Below are 24,471 nucleotides of genomic sequence, written 5' to 3' on the forward strand. Positions count from 1 at the left end.
TGTGCCAAGGCAGAATAAGTTCTGGAGTGGTGAAGAAAGGAGAAGGGCAGGGAAGGTTACTTTGCATGTGAGGGTATAGCAGAAGCAAGGACAGGGGTTTTTGCTAATCTGTCACCTTCCCTCTGTGGGAGCACATGGAATGGATGCCAGTTTTCATTCTGACAGCTATTGAAATATTTTGCCAAATATCATTGTGCTGGGGTGAATTAATTCCCTTTCTGTGCAATAAACAGAAAATAGAAACTTTCTACCTAAAAAAAAAAAAATAGACATGCTAACAAGTGAAATAACAATGTGATCAATACAAACATAGACTTATATGTGAGTATCTGAGCAAACTAACATCCTGTCTGAGGCACCACAGAAAGGCAGTGTTCGTCTCATCAGGGTTATGGCAGAAGCTGGAAATGTGCCAGATAGACAAGGGAAAGGGAGAAAGTGCAAGCTAAGGACTAGACTGGGTGAAGAAAGGGAGGCATGAAACAGTAAGAGTCTTCGAGACTCCATGAATGGATTGGGACTGCTGGGCACAAAAGGTCAGAGAAAGTGGCAGATGAGGTCACTGAGAAGCAGGCAGGGGCCAGCGTGTGGAGGATCTCATAGCTGTGCTGAAGTGCCTGGGCTTCTTCCAGTAACCTAAAAAGACTTCTTGAAAGGTTCTAAGTGATGAAGGGACAAGGTCAGATTCTCCTTTTCAAAGAAGGTCTCTGATAAAATGGCTGGGGAAGTGCTGAGGACACATTTGGGGCAAGTCAGCCGGGAAGCTCCCAAGAGCATCCCTCTCACACAAGCACTTAAACACCATTGGACACATAATAAGGGTGGCGGCAAGGAAGCACATCGGCTGAGGTGAGGGATTTATTATCAAAACACAAATCAGTTCCCCTCAGTCATTCTCCTGCTTCCCTTCCTTCCTCGGTGCATGCCCTTCCAGGATGCCCCTTCCTCTGCCTTCTCTCACTCTGCATCCTTCACCAGCAATACTCTCTCCATTTTCTCTCCACACCAGCCTACTGTTCAGAGTCCAGCTCACTCTGCCTCCCTTTGAGGCCCTCATATGATTACAACTCCCAGTGGTCTCTTCCCATAATAAATAAATCAAAATCAGAATGCATTTTCTCTGAATCCCTGAAGTATCACACATACGCACACTTGATCAGGCCTTCTCTGAAATATCTCTTGAATTTGACTATTTATATCCTGCATCCTCCTATATCAGCCATCTTCCCTTGATTGAAAGTGACCCCCCTAATTAATCTTGCCCAGATCTCCCATTCCCATATATTATCCACAAGATAATAAAAGTGGTCTTAATAAAACACCACTTTTTTTTGTAGCAGGAATGAGCCAAGGGGCACTCAACCCCAGCCCTTTTTATTTTTTGAGACAAGTTCTTGCTAGGTTGCTTAGCACCTGTTAAATTGCTAAGGCTGGCTTTGAACTTGCAATCCTCCTACCTCAGCCCCACAGGCCACTGGGATTACAGGTGTGTGCCACCATACCTGGCATAAAATGCCACTCTGCATGAAACATGTCAGCACCCCCCTCTCATGATATGGGTCTTGATTTCTTTATATGGTACAATGTTCTACAAAATCGGATCCATCCAGTTTCATTTCTTTTCCCTACATCACATTCACCTACAAACCTTTATAAATTCTGCATGCCATGCCTGAATACTCTTCTACCTGCCCTTTGGCTAGCTAACTTTTATATATTCTCCCTATCTCAGTTTAGATACTTACTCTTTTTCTGGGACTTCTAATACCAAAATAGATATTTTTCCTGTGTGATACCAGATCTTCCTAAGCTATCATCACTTTTTAGAGCTTGGGTCTCTAGCTGACAACAATGAAACTAAATCTAATTATTTAAGCAGTGCAGAAATACTTTAAATATCAGGCAGCTGAAAGCACCTCTGTGTGCTGAATAAAGGAGTTTGGAAGCTACCTCTCCAGTGTTAATGCCACAGGTTTCACTATGGAGTGGTTTCAGTGGAGACACCTGGATGACCAGAAGTACCACTGAAGCTGGATGCTGGGTGCTGGCACTGGGACCTCTCCCCCTGCCTCAGATGGGTGGGGCCCAGTTCCCAGGCAAGCTGAGAAACCAAGATCCTGTTATCTATCTTGGGGAGGGCTCAGATTAATTGTTATACCATTTTGCTGGAGAACAGCTGTGGTGTTGGTAGTCATAAACATTTATTAAATGTAAAATAATTCATTTCTCAAAAAGTCTTAAAATTGCAGATAAGTTTTTATCTTGACAATTTTCCAGAGACTCCTGTGGACATCATGTCTGTGCCTAATAATAACACGGGCTTAATATGAGAATTGAAATATGAATGAAATAGTTCTATATACTCTCTGAGCACAGAACACACACCAACAGACAGGAAGCTAGGATGGAGAACAGGCAAACTTCAGTAAGGACATCAAGAATTTTACCCTCAGTGAAAGGATATAGGCAGAGTCCTCAGCCTCATTGGAAAATTTTAAGCACTGAAAGGTACCAATAAAGTAGCCAGAGAGGGTTGGAGTTGTTACAATGTGCTTCCATAACATTCCATACTTCTCCACTCCTAGTACTACCCAAACTTTATTAACTGGTTTATTAGTTCCCTGTTACTCTTACAGAGTTTTCAGATCTATAGAGAGAGGGACAGTACCAATATCCATCCAGTCTGCAGATGACATGTAATGGATTTTTTTAAATAAATGAGTGAATAAATAAATGAAGGAGGTAAAGATGAAGGCACAGAAGTGGTAGAGGGTGTGGGCATCAGAGAAGGGTGCCAGGTTCCAGTGGGGTGACTCAGATCAGCTCAGGCCCCATGCTGGCCACTCCCACACAGTTCCTTTCTTTCCAATCCACTTCTCATTCTCCTTGGGAAGGATCGAGGACTCTGGAAAACAGCCAAGAAACTGTTATGGGAACAGCAAGCCCAAATAATGCTCAGGCATCAGGAGGATCTGAGCACTGAAAGCCACTTCTGTTCCCCCTCCTTCAGCGGAGGGGCGGAGAAGGGTTCCCAAAGCCATAACTCCTTTTAGGGGGATTTAGAGGCATACAAAAGCCCCTGGCTGAGGACTTGCTCCCTCATTCCTCAGTCGGTGCCAGAACTCTTGATCCTGCACTGGGAGAAAATGTCTATCCAGTAAGTATCTTGGGAGTTTTTTTTTTTAATACCTTAGCAATGGCATTATATGGTGATGAAGAGCTTGTAACAAGACGACACTGGTTAGTGACCTGTTTAAAGAAAACCCTTGGGTCATGATGCAGGAATTTCTCCATGTATCAAAGTAAATATACAGAATTTTGGTGAGGTTTGTGTGACAGACCGGAGATTGGAAGCACTATAAGCATAAGGATTTCAGGCAGACTTGAGCTCCACTTCTTTCAGAGTCATTTACTATCTGTGTGTCTGTGGGCAAATCACTTAACATTTTAAAGTCTAAACTACTTATTAAAGGTTTTAGATATGTAAAATGAGTATAACAATAATACTTACCTTGTTGTGTTATGAATGAGCTAGGACCATACAAAGTTCTTCTTATGATATGTGGTACAAAGTAAATGCTTATTAAAAAAGTGGTTCTAATTAGGAAGTCTGATGAGAGCTCCCACTCCAAGAAATCATAACATGGAGGCAAACACAGGCTGTAGGAATTAAGCAAAAATACAGAATCATTTGATCTGACTAGTTCTAGAAAAATACTATAGTTCTCAAGGATTGGTAAAGAATTAGAAGATGAGAAGAAATGATAGTATAATATGGATAAAGGAAAGAGGATGAGGTATCTGACCTTAAATGCTGTTGTCTCCCAATCTGTAGGAGCCAGAGGAACGAGTCTCCCCATGAGGCCAGAAAGTCAATGATGCATTCAGCACAGAGTGTCAATAGGGCAGGGTAATTCTTTTTTTTTTTTTTTTTTGATTCTTTTTAGTTATACATATAATCAATTAGTTATACAGTATAATCAATTTTGATGTAATTATAAAAGCATGGAATATATCTTATTCTAATTAGGACCCCATTCTTGTAGATAAACATGATGGTGGTGTATTCATGCATACATAGAAAAATTATGTCAGATTCATTTCACTATCTTTTCTTTTCCTATACTCCCTTCCTTCCCTTCATTCCCCTTTGTCTATCTAATCTACTGAATTTCTGTTCTTTTCCTTCCCCAACCCATTGTGAGTTAGCTTCCACATATCAGAGAAAACATTTGACCTTGACTTTTGGGGACTGGCTTATTTCACATAGCATTATAGTCTCCAGATCTATCTATTTACTGGGAAATGTCATAATTTAATTCTTTATGGCTGAGTAATATGGAATATTGTGTATATATACCACATTTTCTCTATCCATTTTACCTGTTGAAGGGCACATAGGTTGGTTCATTAGCTTGGCTATTGTAGATTGAGCTGCTATAAACATTGATGTAGCTCTGTCACTCTAGTATACTGATTTTAAATCCTTTGGGTATATACCAAGTGCGATAGCTGGATAGAATAGTGGTTTCATTCCTACAAGTTTTTTGAGGAATTCCCATACTACTTTCCAGAAAGGTTGCATCAATTTGCATTCCTACCAGCAATGTATGAATGTAATTTTCCCACATACTCACCAAATTTATTGTTACTGCATTCTTGATATTTAAGGCAGGGCAATTCTTAAGAAAGGTTTTGTATAGGATCAAAGTTCAGGAAGATAAGTGAAAGAGCAGATTTGTTGATTTGTCTTCAGAAATATAGGAATACTGCAGATGACAGAATTGAGTCCCCTGTGACCAACTGACTTGAAAGGAGGAGCACTGAGCAGGGCCCCCCTTCTCTCCCTGAATATGTCTCTCTCTCCACAAGCCCCAAGTGCTCCTTGCCAGATTGACAGTAGCACATTGGCATGGAGCTGAGGCGCCTTCTCTCTTGGAGTGCTGCCTCTGTCTCCCTGGACTCTCTTCTTGAAGTATCAATATGAGCTTCTTCCTCATTGTTCTACATTTCAGAGTGGAACACCCGGCTGGTGGCTACAAGAAACTATTTGAAACTGTGGAGGAACTGTCCTCACCACTCACAGCTCACGTGACAGGTTGGTAACTACTGTGAAGCCATCGTGTTTGCTGTGAGGTGTCTCTTCTCTGGCTTCCTATTCATTGGCACTGTCAGTATTGGCTTCCTCTCTAGGCTACAGGAATGGAAAGCTGGAGGTTTAGGGTTTTTTTTTTTTTTTAACCCAAGAACACATTTCCTCTCATTTACCCTTACTTTACTTCTCTGATATAGAGAAGTACTACCTAACTGGAATTCCTTGAGATCCTGGACTACACCTATTTCATCTTCAAGTCGACAGAGCCCATCTCAGTGCCTGGCACATAGTAATCCCCTATAAATAAATAAAGTCTCTTGCTGGAGGGTTTGTGTAAGTGAGGGCCTGGTGACAAATATCTGGGAATATTACATTAATGTAATTAAATATTACATTACCCACTATCCTTTAATGTAATATTTGGTTGGTTTGGGGACAGGCAGGTATAGGTATAGTCACAGCTCTATTATTTCACCATCTGTAAATCCTAAAAAATCACCTAAAACTTCTGAACCTCAATTCCCTCACCTACCAAAATCCAAAAATTCCTTCATGGGGATGTTGTGATTAAATGAGGTAATATAAATAGAATGACTAACCCAAAATCAGATACAAAGTGATCAATATCAGTTATTATCACTATCACCATCTTTGTCTAAAGACTCCATGGGATCCATATAGTCTCCTTACTCAGGATTTTACAGGAAGGGTCAATGCCTGGGCAAAGCTCTTTCCTCCTATTTAGAATGGATGAGGCAAATAATCTTTCTCCACTTGATTCTGATGCTAACGATCTAGGCACTAGTAATCAAAACTTAGTATTATGCTTTTAGGTAATCCATGCCTTCTTTTCAAGTTTTTATCCCATATCAGGTAAACTGCTGAGATTGATATATAGGGAATAATCCATTTATTTTTAAAAAATCCTAGTGGAAATTGAGCAAACACTGTACTTTTAAAAGGGTAACAGGACATAAACCTCACTGTGCAAGCAGAAAGTCCTTAAGGGCTATTATGGAAACCCTTCCTTTTGCAGAAAAGGAAACTGAGGCCCAGTGAAGGCATGCAGCACATCCTGCACCAAAATCCAGGTCCTGACACTCAGCCCTATGCAATTTCTGCCACAGCAGTTGACTTTCATCTGGACAGCAGTTGATATCCTCAACAGGATGGAATCCTACATTAAAAAAAAAAAAAAAAAAAAACAGTATTCCTATTGTTTCATTTAGATGTTTCTTCTGTATGCACACCTTTCTTAATGACCTGATCCCAACTCCTAATCCATGCTGTTACCCTTTAATCTGCCCCCATGCATTAAGAAATATATGTTAAAAGAGGGCAGAAAAGTAAACAGACTGGTACCTGGGGAAGTTTTTTTAAGTGGAGAATCCCATTCACCTCAAGATGCTTTCCTTTCACTCCTTCTAGCCTCTTCTCCCAACTCTGGGGCATTGACAAGTTTTCCACCACCATGTCTCCTAGCAAAAGGGAGATTCCAGTCAGCGGACACCTTCTAAGTGTTATCTGGCTAGGAGGGAAAGTCACTGCCAACTTCGTCCAGCAGAGGCTGCCCAATCAGGCTGCTAGTGCCATTACAACAACTTAGAAGGGTCAAACCCAGCCCCAGGGCAGGAACAGGAAGCCATGTTCTGTGTTTCACTTCATCACAGGCAGGATCCCTGTCTGGCTCACCGGCAGTCTCCTTCGATGTGGGCCAGGACTCTTTGAAGTTGGATCTGAGCCATTTTACCACCTGTTTGATGGGCAAGCCCTCCTGCACAAGTTTGACTTTAAAGAAGGACATGTCACATACCACAGAAGGTAAGAGAGAACAGGGTCCCAGCCTTTTCCTAGCAGTGGGACCTCAGTCACGTGCCTTTTAACCTTCTGAACCAGTAGGGGACCTCTATACCCATTTACTTCTCAGAATCTACCTAGATCAGGTGTCTACAGAGACACCTGGGACTACCATGAGATAATGAAGAAGTTAGGAACCAGAGGTCTGGGATGGGACACACCTGCCTTCAAGTCCTATACCCACCAGGCACCACTTGCCTTGATAGGTGACCTCTAGCAAGATGTTGACCCTAATTCTCGGTTTTTTCATCTATAAAATGAGGAAAATAATACCATCTACTTGACAGGTTCATTACAAGGATTAAAGGAGTCCTTTGTGACCCCCCTACTCCTGTTCCTAGGAAGCACACAGTCAACACAAAAGTCACTGTGATGGTTATTATTATTATTATCCGGCCATTAGTTATGTTGATTCCTTTCCTGTCATAATCAGAAAGTACTAGAGTGACACAAAGGAGGGAAGGACCAAATATTTCATCAGGGGCCCAGGAAGAGTAGTTTTTTAAAAACATGAAGTTATTGCTAAAAGGCTTGAAAGTCTAAGCCAGCATTCCAGCAAGTCCCCCTGGCACAACAAGAAACACCTTGTCCTATTTAATTATTCAGGCCTCTTAGTGACTTTATCGATCACCACAGATTTCAGGCATTTTGAAGAAACATCAAAAGGAAGCGTAACTGGAGACTTGAATTAGTCAGGATACCTTGGACAGTATTGGAAAAGAAACAGTTTATACCAAGCAAAACTTTAGCTATGAGAGCAAATTCTGGAGTTGAAAAAAAGCTTTCATATGCCTTCTAAAGACCTCATTCCTCTTTACAAAAGTGCAAAAATCAGATTTTAATTGGCTCTTCATATGAGAAATCCTAGGCAACCCTTGCCAGCTAGCCTTGGATATGGTTCAGCAGATCCGCCTGCTCATTGAATTCAAGAATACCTACTTTCAAAAGTACCACAAAATAAATTCTAAAATTGAATAAAAACACAGGAAGGATGGGTCCGTTGGTAGGTTACAGGCTACGGGAAGCCAGAGTACTATGTGAATTTCCCATGGGGTCAAGGGATGTGAGATGGAAAGCCCACTTTGTCCAACTCTGACCAACTAGAGTTGTAACCTAGCTAGGTCACATATACCAATCACTTAACTTCTCTGAACCTCAATTTCCTCATCTGTCATTGTAAAGTTTAAAAGACTAGATTTAATCTCAGGGCATGATATTATCTCTTTCCCTGGGGTCACTCCAAGACAGAGAACTGACAATACTCTTCATTCTTCATGTGATGGCTTTACCATTCTGAATTGATAAAGGCACACTGAATGACCATTCTAAGTGGCACTTGGACTGCGTTGATCCTCTCCTTGTCTCCATGTCCTCCAGGTTCATCCGCACTGATGCCTACGTACGTGCAATGACTGAGAAAAGGATCGTCATAACAGAGTTTGGCACCTGTGCTTTCCCAGACCCCTGCAAGAATATATTCTCCAGGTCTCTGAGACTGCATGTTATTAAAACATTTTACATCAGCCCTTTTTCTCTTATGACTTGAAAGTTGTTGAACTGAATAATTCATTTGTTTCTGCAGGTTTTTTTCCTACTTTAGAGGAGTGGAGGTTACCGACAATGCCCTTGTAAATGTCTACCCAGTGGGGGAAGATTACTATGCCTGCACAGAGACCAACTTTATTACAAAGATTAATCCAGAAACCTTAGAGACAATTAAGCAGGTAGGACATAGTGCTCAGGTATGTTGCTCAGGAGTTTAGAATGTGGAACTTGGAATTAAATCAACTGTGCAATTTGATGGAAAGAACTTGAGAGCGAGATCAAATTTCAAATCCCTGCTTTGTCACCAACTACCAGCTATGTGATATAGGACACACTTTGTTTCTTGATCTGCAATATTTTAAACATTTATATGGATTGGAGGAAAATCATATAAAATGCCTTATATTCATTCACTTTTTTCATTTGTATACAAATATTCATTAAGGGCTCTCCTTGTGCCAGAACTTTTGCCAGATACAAGAGATATATCAATGTGTATAACAACATGATTCCCGAACTTCAAGGCTTTTACAGGCTATCATGGAACTTGAACCTACTGGGTGTTCAAAAATTTATAGCTATTAATATTGAAACCTTGCTTTCTGTGGTTCTAGAAAAATAGGTTGCACTGATTTGCTTCTTATTGTAGACATTTCTTATTAAAAATAATGCTATATCTTAAATACCATAGATAAATATCAGTCATATTAGAAAGTAACATTTTTTTTTCTGAGAATTTGGGCAATTTCAACGTAATATTCCTTAAAACAGACTCACAATTTCAACCAATATTTATTGACACCAACTTGCCAAGCAGCATTCTTGCCTTGAGGAAGTTTAACATCTAGATGAGGAAATCAAGCAAGAATACAAATTATAATAGACATCAAATGTGATGAGTCCTTTAAGAAAAGAAAAACTTTCTAAGAATGCACAGATAAGAAATTATTTCTGGCAGTAGTTGAGGATCTGAGCAAGGCCAGATCAAGCAGGGGTCAAAGAATTTGCATTTGAGCTGCAATCTAAAGGCAAGTATAGGTCCTGTGAATTTAGAGAAAGGACAATCTGGATGGAATAGTAACATGAGGGAAGGCACAGAGGAGGGAAAATAAGGGACATGTCCAAAAGTAATCTCTTTGGGCTAGAATTGCAGTGTTTCTCAGTGGGGGCACTAGCAGCACTGGGCAGGAGGTGACTCATCCTGTAGGGGCTCTCCTATGCATCATAGGGGTTTGGTGTCCTGACCTATCCACTAAATGCCAGTCATGTCCTCAATCACTGCTCAAACCCAAAATGCCTGTGACATTTCTAGATCTCCCAGTAGGGGGCAACAACACACCCATACCAGAGCTACTCATGTAGAATATGTAACGTCAAGGAGAACAGGATAGGGTGAAACTAAAAGCTTGAATAACACACTAAAAATTTGGAATCAGTTGCTTAGCTAATGAAAAACTACTGAAAGTCTTAACTCAAAGAAGTGGCATAAATAGAGCTGTACTTTAGGATGTTTAATTGAGAAGCTACATGTAGGCTGAATGGGAGAGTAAAAGAAATACGTATACCAGCTAGGAGATCAGTAATGGAATTCAAGATTACAGATAACAATAAAGTTCTCTATATTTCAGAAAGCTAGGAGAAAGGATTTAGAATGCTTTCACATAAAGAAATGATATATGTTAGAGGAGATAGATATGTTTAAACTGATTTAAACATTAGACATTATATACACATATTGTAACATCACATGGCACCCCACTTATATGTACAATTTTTATGCTTTTATATATCTGCTAAAAGTAAATTTAATAATTGAAAATATCAGAGCTACAAATGCAGTGGTAACAGAAAGAAAAAAAATAGCCCCAACACTGAGTCTCAATATCATACTGATCTATAATTCTTGACAGACATACTTACTGCATCTTGACATATACTCCCAAAGCTATTGGGAGTATAAAGAGCTCTTTCCTGTTGATACATGTATAACCATGTTCAAGTTTGTGTGGATCATTTAGAGAAGAAGTGAAGTTGAGTTTCTAAAAGATTAATTTGCTCTGAAATGAATCCATATTCCCATTACATAGTACTTTAATTAGAAATGAAGAAGCTGTGATATGTCTCCAGAAAACTTTGTTATAGGTCCCATTGTGCATACCACTGTACCCTGGCTTCACATAAAAATATAATTTGAAAATTTTTATTTATTATAACTGACATAACCTCCCAACTAGTCAGTACTTTTACCTCCAGCTGATGTCCTAAAGTATAATTTCCTTACTGCAGCAGAAACCTTTACTCTGAAATGCAAACATTCATGTGTTACTCAATCTAGGGCCCCCATGGTTTCAGAGGAAAAGTCCAAATGGGGAGGTGCTGGCCACTTTCACCTCTCCTCTTCCGTTCACACCTTCACACCAGCCATGCTGCATTACCTGGTAATGCCCAGAAAGCATATGCATTTCATAATTCTGTGCCTTCACATTAGGATTCTTGCTTCCTAACACACACACCTTACTTTGCCTGGTTAACTTCTACTCACCATCAAGAATTAACTGGGGGCTAATAGGAAGCTTGGGAAGCTGCCTAATCCCCCAGTCTGGGTTACATAGCATTTCTCTGCAGGTACTGTGTTTCACTCACTGTCCTTTATGAAAGCTTATTGGTCTAATGAAGTGCTGTCCAATAGAACTTTCTGTAATGATGGAAATGTTCTCGGATCACATTTTCCAATGCTAATGAACACTTTAAGTATGACTAATGTGACTGAGGAGCTAAATTTGAAATTTTATCTAATTATAATTTACATTTAAATTGCTACACATAACTACTGGCTATCACATTGACAGGATAGGTCTAGACCAAAGTTCTTAAAAGTAAGGGTCTTCTGTTTTCCTAGATCCTGGCACAGAGCTTGGCATACTAGATAAATCCCAAAGTTCCTTTCAGTTCCAAATATATATGTTGAACACACTGGGCTTGGTATTTAGGTTGTCCCATGCCAAATTGTAATTTTTATTATGAAAAATTATCAAATAGCAATAATTTTACACAGTTCAATATAGTACAATTAAAGACATATAAAGAAGTCACAGGCCTCAAGTATATCATTGTTAAAGATCAAGGTGTAGTTGCAAAAAGAAACTCACCAGAGCACTGTATGGTATACATCAAGGAATGAACACAGTCATAGAACTCCAGATTTCAGAGTCCACGTGGGGGTCAGATGAGAGTTTTGCATTAATGGTGGGACTTCAGGCAAAGCTGAAAGAGGGTTGGATCCGGAGAGATGAAAAGAAAGACAAGGTGCACTTATAGCAAGGGTGCAAGGAGTTAATGATGGGATGAGACCTAGGGACAAAGGTGTGATCCTCTTTCTTTTAACAGGGATGGTGTTTTTTCTCCTTCCCATAGGTTGACCTTTGCAACTATGTCTCAGTCAATGGAGCCACTGCTCACCCCCACATTGAAAGTGATGGAACTGTTTACAACATTGGTAATTGCTTTGGGAAAAACTTTTCAATTGCCTACAATATTGTAAAGATTCCTCCACTGCAAGCAGGTGAGTTTATCAGTTTTTCTTTTTCTAAAATATGTGTCTACATTGTGGAAAAAATTACTGGAAATATGGGATGTTAAATTTCTCTCAAACTAAAAAATTGCTCTCATCCCTATATATCAGGATACTAATGCTCAAAGGTACTACAGCAAGAGATGGCAACTTGAAACCACAGAAAGCAAGTGGTCAAGTTCTCTTCCATAGTGTGTCATCATCTATTGTATATGTGGATTAATCATGCCTAATTAAGATTCAAATTCAGCAAACATGTATTGAGCACTTATCATGAGCCAAGCAAATTTACAATTAAATAAGCATATATGTGTACATAACATATATATATGAAAGTGTACTATTTTGTGTTTAATTCCCCAAACTAAAAACAAGTCTAGAAAAAGATTTAAAGTAGGACACTCAAAAATTCTCCATTCAACTTCCATTCATTACCAGGTCCATTGACAATCCTCTCGATGATAGACCTGGATTCATGTGGAGTTTTGTTTGGTATGTCTTAGTATGGTTCTTAAAGAGGAGGCTACAGACCAGCAACATCAACTGGAAATTTGTTAGAAATAGAAATCTTAAGCCCCACTTCAAGCAGACTGAATGAGATATCTTTGGAGAAGGACCTACAGTCAGAATTTCAGGAAATTATTTATGTGTATTTCTGATGCACGCTAAGGTTTGAAGACCAATAACTTGGTAATAAATGAACTTTAATGTGCATAAGAATTATCATATAGGGTTGTGGATATAAACCCATCTACGTTGTAATTTAGGCATCTTAAGATGCTATAAAAGGCGTTTTGACCATACCAAAATTTTGCCTCTGACTTAAAACCCATCTCCATTTGTCATGGAATGTGACTCCATAACACTCTTCCACAGACATACTGGAGTGCACTTTTCCAAATCTGCTGCTATTTGGATTTTCCTGGGTGATTGCAGCTTCATGTGAAATTTCCCAAGAGATGACAATGACTGAGAAAAACCTCTGAATTCAATATCTGAAAATGTATTTCTTTGCTTGTATAAGCTGTTCTAAATGCTTTGTATTTTTTTTAAAAAAATAAGAGGCTCTTCCAAAGCCTTCTAAAACCACTTTATTTCAGACAAGGAAGATCCAATAAGCAAGTCAGAGATCGTTGTACAATTCCCCTGCAGTGACCGATTCAAGCCATCTTACGTCCATAGGTAACTTGAAGGCCTGCCATGAATCTTCAGGAAAACTCAAGTTTAAAGATCTGCTTTGCCTACCTTTTGATACCAATTCTGATCACGATGTTTTCTTGCAGAAATTTAAATTTAAACATAATTAATTTCATGTAGGCACTGTTGATTCATGTAGCTAAACATACCTTGTGTATAGATGTTTCTTTGTGTATTGAGACTCAGCCCTTCAATTCACAAGGCCATTTCCTTTTCAGTTTTGGTCTGACCCCCAATTACATCGTTTTTGTGGAGACACCAGTCAAAATTAACTTGTTCAAGTTCCTTTCTTCATGGAGTCTTTGGGGAGCCAACTACATGGACTGTTTTGAGTCCAATGAAACCATGGGAGTAAGTCTGATCTATTTGTCACATTGCTGATGCTGAAAAGGTGTTTAATAATGTACACTTCTCTCCTTTCTAAATGCATCAAAATAGTTTCCTTACTTTTCAAGGTTTGGCTTCATATTGCTGACAAAAAAAGAAGAAAGTACCTTAATAATAAATACAGAACCTCTTCCTTCAACCTCTTCCATCACATCAACACCTATGAAGACAGTGGGTTTCTGATTGTGGATCTCTGTTGCTGGAAAGGGTAAGAGAGGATATTGGGTAAATGTTGCATCTCCAGCAGCTTCTGGACCATAAGGGGCTCTTGGAGAGAAGTTGGTTTCAATGTTCAACCCAAATCACATCTCACAAAGCAAGAGATATGCGGAAGTCACAGGGTGTAATTGAAAAAGCAGTATGGAGTTTAAGTAATTAGAAATACACACCAGGGATCAGTGACTGAAGACAAACTAGGTCCATGTATCAGACCTAAAAATAAAAGGTTCTGGGACCTGAGACATGAACTTAAACTTTATTAAACCCAACAAGATCTCTAAGGAGCCTTGAACCCTACTCACTCTGAGATTGGGAGAAAGAGACACTTTTTTTTTTTTTTTTCAAATTAGCCAAGTCACTAAAAACATAATAGCTCCTAAAGACACAAATATAGTGTTGACAGAAAAGCAGAAAAGCAGAAAGTATCTGAGGCTGCCGCTTTTAAAACATAACCACAAGGCAGGTTTCTCTGTTTTCACCCAGCATGGGCTAGAGGAAAGGCCTCTAATATACCTGTATCATTAGCAGTTGGTGCTATAGAATGAAGAACGTGTGCTTTTAAGAGTCAGGAATCGTCTCTCTAAAATTATTTATAACTGTGTTCATAATTGACTTCCTATTTTGCAGATTTGAATTCGTCTATAATTACTTATATTTAGCTAATTTACGTGAGAACTGGGAAGAGGTAAAAAAAAATGCCAGAAAGGCTCCTCAACCGGAAGTTAGAAGATATGTACTACCTTTGAATATCGACAAGGTAACCTTTTTCCCCACGGATTTCAGATATAACCAGGATGCGTCATCTCTCTAACAAATGTTGTCTGGCTTCATGTTTATATATATATGGTATTAAAATTTCAGATCTGGAAGGAACTTTAAACATAAACTGATTAAACTCCCCTCGTTTTTCAAACAAGAAAACTGAAGCTCAGAAGAGTGATCTAACTTAGCACAAGCCAACTGCAGCACAGCCAGGACAAAAAACAGGTTCCATGATTCTAAATCTGCTGCTCTTTCAGTTACAAAATCCTTTTAAAAATATACTTTCTCAGTGAATAGTGGAGACCCGCTAGTTTCTAGGATCCTTTATCAACAGCATACTTGAAATATTTGAAATTTTGGAGCAATGAAGTATCAAAAAAATACCTTTGTAGGGTAATCAGTGAATTATTTTGGTTTTCTATTAATGTGAAAATATCACTAGAGGACAAAAATCATTAATAGCATTAGACTGCTGTAGGGAAGTTCAAACTTCCCCTCTGAAGGTTTGGTAACTGAAACAAACTGACAATAGATTAGCAAGAGAACAGGCATGCAAAATTATTAATATGTACATGCTCTATAAAATATGAAATTCAAAGCAGGGCCTGGTGGTTGAGATTCAAATACCCTCTTCATAGCAGAAAGGAAGTTGGGAGCTACAGGCATGTGTAGAGAAGAAAAACAATTTTTAGGGGAAATGATTGAGACTCTAGGACAGACAATGGCCAGAAACAAAGTTCTTCTAGATTCCAGGTCTGGTATTTGATTTTCAGTTTCTCTGTGTTACTAATCTTCCCGGTGAAATAGAATTTCAGCAGGAAGATTTAAGACAATTGCTTTCCTCTTTGCTAGATTGGGTCTTTAGGTAGAGAAGAGAACTTTGGAGAAAGCCCTGCCCTGCATTTGCAGCTTCCCAGAAGCTCTGTTTGAAGTCAGTGGCATATTTTGCTATGTTGTTTTCTGAGCCCCAACACAGTCATCGCTTTTTCTTCTCTGTATTCACTACCTATCTTTTCAGAATAATCTGAGTTATAACCAAAATTTTTAATGTGAAAAAAGCTAAATTCATAAAAAATATAACTTTCACATATAAATACATGAACATACACTCTCCTTTATGTCTATGTGCTCTCTAGTTGCACAAAAAGAGTTGAGGCAGCTGTGTGAAATGTAAATCTTTAAACCAAAGGCTTATATCAGACATAGTGGAAAAGAAACCCAATTTAGAACCATATGCTATGGCTCTTAAGCAGGCTTAAAAGCTCTTTAAGGAATAAGAAAGTGCAAGAGGTTAAGGTTAGACACTACTGTAGGCAAAAGAGTTTCTACAAAGTCAAGGAGGAGTTTAAAAAGCAAGACCTAATATGAAAATGTTACATAGTCTCTGGAGCTGATTCATTAGGAGCCTAAGGGAGAGGGTATCAGCCATAGAGATCAGAAAGATAGGCTAGAGGGATAGTATAAGGGGCTTTATATGCCTTTGGATGATATTTAAATGGTAAGGGGCAGTTGAAATTTTGTTTTGTTTTGTTTTGTTTTGTTTGCTACCAGAGATTGAACCCAGGAGTACTTAACCGTTGAGCCACATCAGCAGCCCTTTTTGTATTTTTTTATTTTGAGACAGGGTCCTACAAAATTGCTTAGAGCCTCACTAAGTTGCTGAGGCTGGCTTTGAACTTATGACCCTCCTGCCTCAGACTCCTGAGCTGCTGTGGTTACAGGTGTGCACTACCATGCCTGGCCCCATTGTTGTATTTTATTTTATTTTTTTTTTTAATTTTTTTTTTTAAAGAGAGAGTGAGAGAGACAGAGGGGGAGAGAGAGAAAGAGAGAACTTTCAACATTTGTTTTTTAGTTTTCGGCGGACACAACATCTTTGTTTGTATGTGGTGCTGAGGATCGAACCCGGGCCGCACGCATGCCAGGCAAGCGAGCTACTGCTTGAGCCACATCCCCAGCCCCATTGCTGTATTTTAAATGTTAGAGATGCATATGACATGATGGGGTGTATGTTTCCTAATCCCCCTGGCATATCATGGAGTACAGATGGGACAGTGGAGAGACTAGCATAAATACAATAGAGCACATAAAAGACAATGAATACCTGAATAAAAGAAATGGCAACTGAGAGAAAAAGGAAAGTATAAAGTTGAGAAATATGTAGGAAGTGGAATCCACAAGAGTTAATATCAAGTTATATGTGAAGTCATTTGGAATAACTCAGATTTCTTCCCAGAGCAATTGGATGAATGATGATACAATTCACTGAATTAGAAACATAGAAGTAGCAGGAGCTGGTTTGCAAGAAATAGAGTAAGATTTATTTTATAATGCCTAGTTAGAAACACCTTATGGTCATCTAAGCAGAAATGCTCAATAGGCAATTGATGTATAGAGACTCAGAAATTCAGAACACGGATCCTGGTGGGCCACCAGTCAATCAACAGGCACCCAAGCACTTTTGCCTTTCCCTGGGGAACCACAATTCCTGCACATAGCTGAATGCTCATAAACATTTATCAAAAGAATGGGGGCCAGTTGATTTGGGGAAACTTATTTTACTGCTAATGGTAAAAATCACAATCATCTTTAAATTAAGAAAATAAGATAATTTAAGTAGCCACATTCAAAAATGAAGAAAAAGGAGGGTTGGTCATCACTGGCTGACCATCATGGGTCATCATTAGTTTTCATTTTACTGGACAGGTTAATGGGAAGACAATGAAGGTTTTTGAACAGAAGAAAAGCTGATAGTTACTGGTATTGAAACGAAGATTAAATATATAACAATAGATGAGACTGCTACAAGGGAGGAAATCACACTTTAGAATAGGTTTTCTAAAAGAAACATAAAAAGCTTGCTTACTTTTAAAATGAGGAATTTGGTAGCTAGCAAACACCAAGAGAGAAGAAAAGATAGCCAAACACAGTAGCTTAAGAAATAACCATATGCAGAAAGTAGTTAAAAAAAAAAAAAAAGGTGCCAGAAAAAGAGCTACAAGAGAGCCCTAATTACCACTAAGAAAGGAAAATGCCAAATAGGAGAGGGCAGGAGAGGGGTTGAAGAGAGCTATAAGCTACATACAGGTGGAAAAGAATGAAAACTATAAATGCTTGATTTGGTGATTTCCAAGGGAAGAGAGCAAGAGAGGTAGACATCAAGTTTCAGGGGCAGCAGGTGGCTAGGATGTGGGAGCAGTACTTAGACTACCCAAAGTTTGATAATGAAAGGAAATATTTTAAAAGCCATTAATTAAAAGGAGAGGTAACAACAGATCAAGGAAAGGAAGACAGTCTGAGAATATAAAATGAGTGAAGTTTTTAACTAATAATTAAGATAATGGTGATATCTTTAAAATACATCTTTATTATTTTTGAAAAGCTGTAGGATAGAGTCTCCGTAGTAAGACTTCTGAATCAAGGGTAAAGGTATCTATGGGGATAAATGAAGTCATTGAAGGGAAGATCTGGTTTGTTGAGGAAGACAAAGTTGATATTACAGATTTCTTATAATAAAAAGCAAATTTAGTAATAGATAAAAAAGATACAACACCAAAATAAGTCATCTTAAAACCATGTAAATAATAGGTTTTACAGACCTTTGTGCTTACTATACACAGTTATATAAGTATATCAGCTATACACACTCTTCTCCCCAACATCACCACTAAGTACCTTGAGATCCCATTTCACAACACCTACTTCCATATTTGTTCATCACTTCCTTCTCCTGAAAGTCTTCCACTATTTACTCTTAATCCATAATTCATTTCCAGAAATTCCCTTTATTCTCTCCTCAGAATGTTCCCTCCATACTCTTTAATTAAAATCTGGCTTGTTCTCTAGGACACCAGTCTCCCAAGAGCAACTTTTAGGGGTGGCACTTTCTCCTCTGCATAAAGAGAGCAGAGGAGAATAGGACAGCACTTGTTCCACTGGCCTGAAGTTGAATTAGGTGTTCTTGTTCCTGTTGGCTGTTTCCATACCATTGTTTCCTCCATCCACCCTCAAAATCCCTATCATTTCAGCTACTCTGGTAGCCAAGTGCCATGTACACAAACCCGTACATACAACTCTCATTATTGTTGTCTTTGACTAGCTGCCACTTCCTCTCCTTCCTGGCTCAGTGTCACTTTCTTCCCAATTCTATGCCTGTCCCTTAATTCTTGGTGATTTTAGTCTGCACACTGCAGTTGATTCTTCTGACAACCTGACCTCTTAGTTGCTTGACCTCTCCACTGATGTTATCTTATATATCTCACTATTCACTCCCCAAAGTCGTGCTCTTGACCTTGCCATTGACTGTGATTGTGTTCCACCTATGATCTGTTTCATGCATGACATACTCATACCTTTTGTCTATTAATTCACTTGCCCTACTGCAACTTCTGCCATGAGCTTCCAATCCAGTGAACACAGTACTTTCTCATCATCACTCACTCCCTTAAAAGACTTGCCTTCCTCCTCACTCAAGTTGAATTCCACGGTCAATAATTATGACCAAGCCCTTACATAGAATCTTATTTCTTTTGCTTCTTTTCTGTTTATCAAACTTATCTACCCAAATCACAATCCTAATTAAGTTGGAATATCCATCCACTCCATGTTTGTACATCACAGTCCAAACTTAAATGCTGCAAACACACAATCACATTGAGTGTTCCAATTTTAAATGTATTACCACAAACCTGACTGCCACATTTCCCAACTTCACTTACTGTCTTATTTTGCTAGTTAAATATTTCACATCCTCCTCTGTTCAAACTTTTGTCACCTCCCACCTCCCACCTCCACACTCAACTGTGGATGACAATTGTGCTTCCTATTCCTCTGAACAAAGAAATTAGAAAAGAACCATAGATTCTTGCTACCATATCTACCCACCAGCATCTGCATTCATATACTGAATTATCCATCTTCTTAACCAGAGCTAATCTTCCCATATCCCCTCACCCACTCAGGGACACTCTAGCCATGCTCCCCTCTCTTCTAAATCATCCCTTCCCTATGATTTCAATTGATCACTCCATCAAGCTCTTACAAAATCCTTTTCTTGACTACTTTTGCCCCAACCAGCTACCCATATGTTCCTCCTCTTGTTGGGGGCACCAAGATTCAATCCTCGATCCCCCTACCATCCATCTATGTATTCAGTTCCTTTCAAAAACTAATGCTTTAAAATAGCCTACTTTTATATTTCCTACCTTTTCTTATACTTAAGGTTTTTATAACCTATTTCCAACTCCACATCTCCATCTCCATATTAGATATCCATTAGGCATCTCAGGATTATTAGAACTTGAACTTCTCATCTTCTCCAATCTACAGTAGTCATGACCTTTGTTGTGACAACACCAGCCTTTAATTGTTCAGGTCAGATGCCATGGTGTTAGGCTTGACAGCCCTCTTCCTTTGATATTCTCTCCATGAGGAAATCCCCTTGACTCCATCTCCCATGTCTCACGGACTCCAGTGCTACCAGCCTAGCTAGAACCATGGCTTTCTTTGGACTAGATTACTCTCAAGACAAACAGGTTTCCCCGATACCTCTCTTGCATCTCCAGTAATCCCAAGGTAAGATTCAACAGAACAACCAAAGTGATTCTTTTAAAAATAAATCACAGCATGTTACTCCTCTGCTCAGAAACCTCCAATGGCTTCCCATTACTCATTTATAGAGAAAGGCCAGGTTCTCATACCAACCTGTATGCCTCTACACAGTGTGGCCCCACCACTCATCTGCACTCTTCTTTTTTCTCTCCCCCTTGCTCAGTCAGTTGCTGCACACTGGCCTCTTCGATGCTACTCAAGTAAATTCAGGCCTTTCTCAGGTCTTGCACCATTTGTTTTCTCTGCTTGAATACACTGTTAATTTCCTCATCTTCTAAGAGTTTTGTGTCAAATGCCACTTCAGCAAAGAGGCCTACCCTGACCACCCGTTAAAATTTCAGCCTCATGGAACCTTTATATTTCTGACCCTGCTTCTTCTACTCTTTGCACCTCATAGTCATGATATATTATGCACTTTACTTATTAAGTACATTTATTCATTTATTGTTAATCTTCCTTAAATAGGAGTTTCATGAGGATAGGGACTTTACCCTCTGAAATATCCTAAGTGCCTAGAATAGAGTTTATAATTAAGTACTAAAAGCATATACATAAGTAAACATATAATTACATATTTGATGAAAGTATTAATAAATTAATATATTGTTAGAAAAAACTCATGGTATTCATTGTTTTCATGAAATAATCTGAAATGTTTGCATGTAAGTGTTGGGGGGTACTCACACATATTTACATGATCTAAGAGCTCTTAAAAACCATGTGGTCCTCTTTCTTTCTTTCTTCTTTCTGCCCCCCCCCCCCCCCCGCTTATGGCAACATAACCACATGGAGTTTTTCATAAAACCAAAAGGTATCCTAACTATAAAATAGTTAAATACTCTTTCATCCCACAGGCAGTCGACATCTTTGCTGGTCTGCAGAAAGTATAATTTACTTATTTATCCATGTTTTTTTTGCAGAGGTCCTTCCTTGGAGTCCTAAATTTTCTTTGAAGACAGGCTCATTCTACAGAATGAGAATAATTCTACAAAATATTGAGGGCCTATGAGGTTCTGTGACTTCTCCAGCGGCCCCCATCTGGTGCCTGGCACAGGCACAGACTGCTTGCCCACACAGCCCAGGCTTTCTCATCTAGTTTTCTACATTGCTCTTTCCTGAACATTGACCTGAGGAAAAAACAGGAGATAAAACGGAAGTCTGCACATACGGCTGTTCCAGAGTTGCTTCCTGCTCACTGAGGTTTCTGTTATCTTCTTTCTCAGGCTGACACAGGCAAGAATTTGATCACACTCCCCAACACAACAGCCACGGCGATTCTGTGCAGCGATGAGACCATATGGCTGGAACCTGAGGTTCTCTTCTCAGGGCCTCGCCAAGGTAAGTCGCTCTAGAGAACCCCCTCACTCAGAAAAGAGCAAATGTTCCACTCAGAGAGATGAACTCAGTGTTCCTAAGTGTGTGCTCTATTTTTTAGCATTTGAGTTTCCTCAGATCAATTACCAGAAGTACGGTGGGAAACCTTATACGTACGCCTATGGACTTGGCTTGAATCACTTTGTTCCAGACAGGGTAATTAATGCATCTTTCTAATATTGGAACAGTGAGTTGAGTCATATGCTAGGCAAATAAAGCATATTGACGGGTTGATCAGTTGATTTTTCTTTCTTACAAGCAGCTCTGTAAGCTGAACGTCAAAACTAAAGAAATTTGGGTATGGCAAGAGCCGGATTCGTATCCATCAGAACCCATCTTTGTTTCTCACCCAGAGGCCTTGGAAGAAGATGATGGTAATGAAAGAAATGAATATATCTGAACCCTCTTGGTATCAGAGTTCTGGGAGTTAGGTCCTTATGAGAAGAATTAGGTTGATTATTCTCTAAAGTTCAAAAATGATCCTGATACTAGGAAGGGATAATCCTGAAGAATTTAAATATATTCACACATGAATTTCATCTCATGATCAAATCTTGTTGATTACTAATGGAAAAATGCTGAAGCACTATCTGGTATTATGTTGGGGCATCAGTGTCTGCTCTAGATGCAGGAAAGGGGAAGAAAGGAGCCAGGCAGCAGGAATTCCATCTAGGTATTCACTCCTCCTCACCAAGATACATTTCTGAAAAGAAATTGTGTTCTAGGAAAGGAAGCAGAGTTTTCCAGCAGATAAAGAGAATGAGAGTACAGCACTATGACTCTAGTTTGGATTTTTCTTTTAGTAAACTGAGGCTAGAAAAGATCTAGCCACCGCCTATAAAAGAGCAACTCCATTACCAAGTATTAGTCTTAGTTAGCCATTAATTAGCAGGGACAGAGAGATAGATAGCACTCTTTGGAATTAAAATATGGGAAATAACCGAGAAATTACATAAATAATTGTTGAGACATTTCATGCTAAATTATATATATATAAAATATATATATAATATTACTTATATACAAATATATATCCCATTCAGTCAAAAGTACAAAAAGGCTTATTCTCATTTTGTTGGAAGGAAGTAAGCATCCACATAGATGTTGGGAATTATGGCTATAATATACCTTATTGCTTTTAGTCTTTTAATATGTTTTTCACTTGATCATTACAATTTTTCTCAGTAGTTAGAACAAATATTATATTCTTATGTTATAGATAAGAACAAAGATCCACTCATTTAATAAGAACTTAATAAGCACTTACTATGATCTAGTCATTGTAGTAGGATATTGGGAAATAGCTGTGAGCAAGACAGGCATGATCACTCCCTTCTTGGAGCTTATAATTCAAGAAGGAAAAGTTTTAAAGACCCCTTCAGGTGGTCAGAGAAGCAGGTGGTAAAAGAAAAAAGAAGTCTGATTTTCTTTGTCAGTATAATACCTCTGATTTTATTTCAATTATATGTAATCCATGGTCCTAGGTTCTTTTAAATTTAAAACTGCCTTATGCACTTCTGATTAACAGGTGTAGTTCTGAGTGTGGTGGTGAGCCCCGGGGCAGGACAAAAGCCTGCATACCTCCTGATTCTGAATGCCAAGGATTTGAGTGAAGTTGCCAGGGCTGAAGTGGAGATTAACATCCCTGTCACCTTCCACGGACTGTTCAAAAAATCCTGAACATATTCTAGCAAGATGTGTTTATGGTGACAAAACTAAGAAAACTAGCTTCAGTTCTGCAATCAAATTTGTTCAATTTTAGCCTGCTGTATATTGTGTTTTTAACTTGCACATGCACACAATTTTTCAATGTCTTATAGAAGATTTCTGACTAAACAATCTCTTTAGAAAAAATTATTTTCTTGATAAAATAGATCATAACTGAAAAATTCTTTTAATATTTAGCAATCAAATAGGAAATTAATGTGGACTTATTAAACTTATTTTTGTTCCTATATAAAAGATTTTAATTTTAGCTATCTGCTCCAATGTTTTTTTTTTAACATTTAAAAACCAAAGTCTTCTACAAAACTTATTTGTATGTAGCTTTGCTGAGTCAAGGCAAAAAGGCTTAATTACTAAATGTCAAATCAAACTTTCCAGAGACTATCTATCATTTAAGAGTACATAGCAATTGCTTTGCGTATATGTAACTGCTTAAAGATACTTAATGAACTTTAATCTCTTTGTTCAATTTTTTTTCAATTCCATGCTTAATTCCATTAAATATTGGCAGTTGCTACCACTTCTGATTTTGCAATGAAAAAACCTACGTCTTATTGACTGCAGTCTCTCAATCAAATAACATCTCAGAGATTAAGTTATATATTTAAAGCTTATTTATGCCAACGCAAGTACATTTAGTAGTGACTAATTTTTTAAAGCAGCATAAAATACAAATATCAAATTAAAATCTGAGTGTGGGATAATATTGAGGGGTTATATTATGTTGCCTCTTCTTTTTCATTATATTTAAGCACTGTACAATCACCTGACAGAAGGCAGAGAAAAAAAATTAACTCACTAACTTTCAAATATTAACACATTTTAAACACTTTGTATTTAAATTGCTCTCTTCTGTGCTATAGATCACAAGAAAGAATAGATAGTGGCAAGCAAATTATATTCTGTATCTTAATCCTTGTATCTATTTTATGCCCACAAGCATTACATATTATCATATTTAAAATGATCAGCCTCATGCTTGACTAGGTAAAAATAGCTTGAAGGAACAGATTGACCAGGGTACTTCAGATATCCATTTGATTTCTTTATTTAGATAAGATGAAAACTCATTTTTTTAATTTTAAATACCTATTGAAATATACTTCTCAAAGCAAATCTTAATATAGAA

The 24,471-nt window shown here is 38.4% G+C and overlaps 1 protein-coding gene across 2 annotated transcripts; it reads left to right on the forward strand.

Annotated features, from left to right (window-relative positions):
- Window positions 1–3,146: 3,146 nt before the first annotated feature.
- On the forward strand, window positions 3,147–23,297 carry Rpe65 (retinoid isomerohydrolase RPE65). 2 transcript variants are annotated; one of them, XM_076862308.2, is made up of 14 exons: window positions 3,147–3,157; window positions 5,016–5,098; window positions 6,766–6,916; window positions 8,330–8,437; window positions 8,535–8,676; window positions 11,912–12,059; window positions 13,169–13,250; window positions 13,484–13,616; window positions 13,721–13,860; window positions 14,499–14,628; window positions 21,467–21,581; window positions 21,679–21,773; window positions 21,880–21,991; window positions 23,146–23,297. In XM_076862308.2, exons 1-14 carry the CDS (start codon window positions 3,147–3,149, stop codon window positions 23,295–23,297), a joined length of 1,602 nt encoding a protein of 533 aa, XP_076718423.1. The 2 variants fall into 2 exon arrangements, with proteins under 2 accessions (XP_076718423.1, XP_076718424.1); XM_076862309.2 differs by lacking the exon at window positions 8,330–8,437.
- The last annotated feature ends 1,174 nt before the right edge of the window (window positions 23,298–24,471 follow it).

Source organism: Callospermophilus lateralis, chromosome 7 (assembly GCF_048772815.1).
Source record: "Callospermophilus lateralis isolate mCalLat2 chromosome 7, mCalLat2.hap1, whole genome shotgun sequence".
Classification (NCBI taxonomy): Eukaryota; Metazoa; Chordata; class Mammalia; order Rodentia; family Sciuridae; genus Callospermophilus; species Callospermophilus lateralis.

Excerpts from the sequence above, each read along its gene's own strand:
- Rpe65 (XM_076862308.2), top strand. Across the intron at positions 6,917-8,329 it reads CATGTCACATACCACAGAAG|GTTCATCCGCACTGATGCCT; the intron begins GTAAGAGAGAAC and ends CATGTCCTCCAG. Across the intron at positions 8,677-11,911 it reads CCTTAGAGACAATTAAGCAG|GTTGACCTTTGCAACTATGT; the intron begins GTAGGACATAGT and ends TCCTTCCCATAG.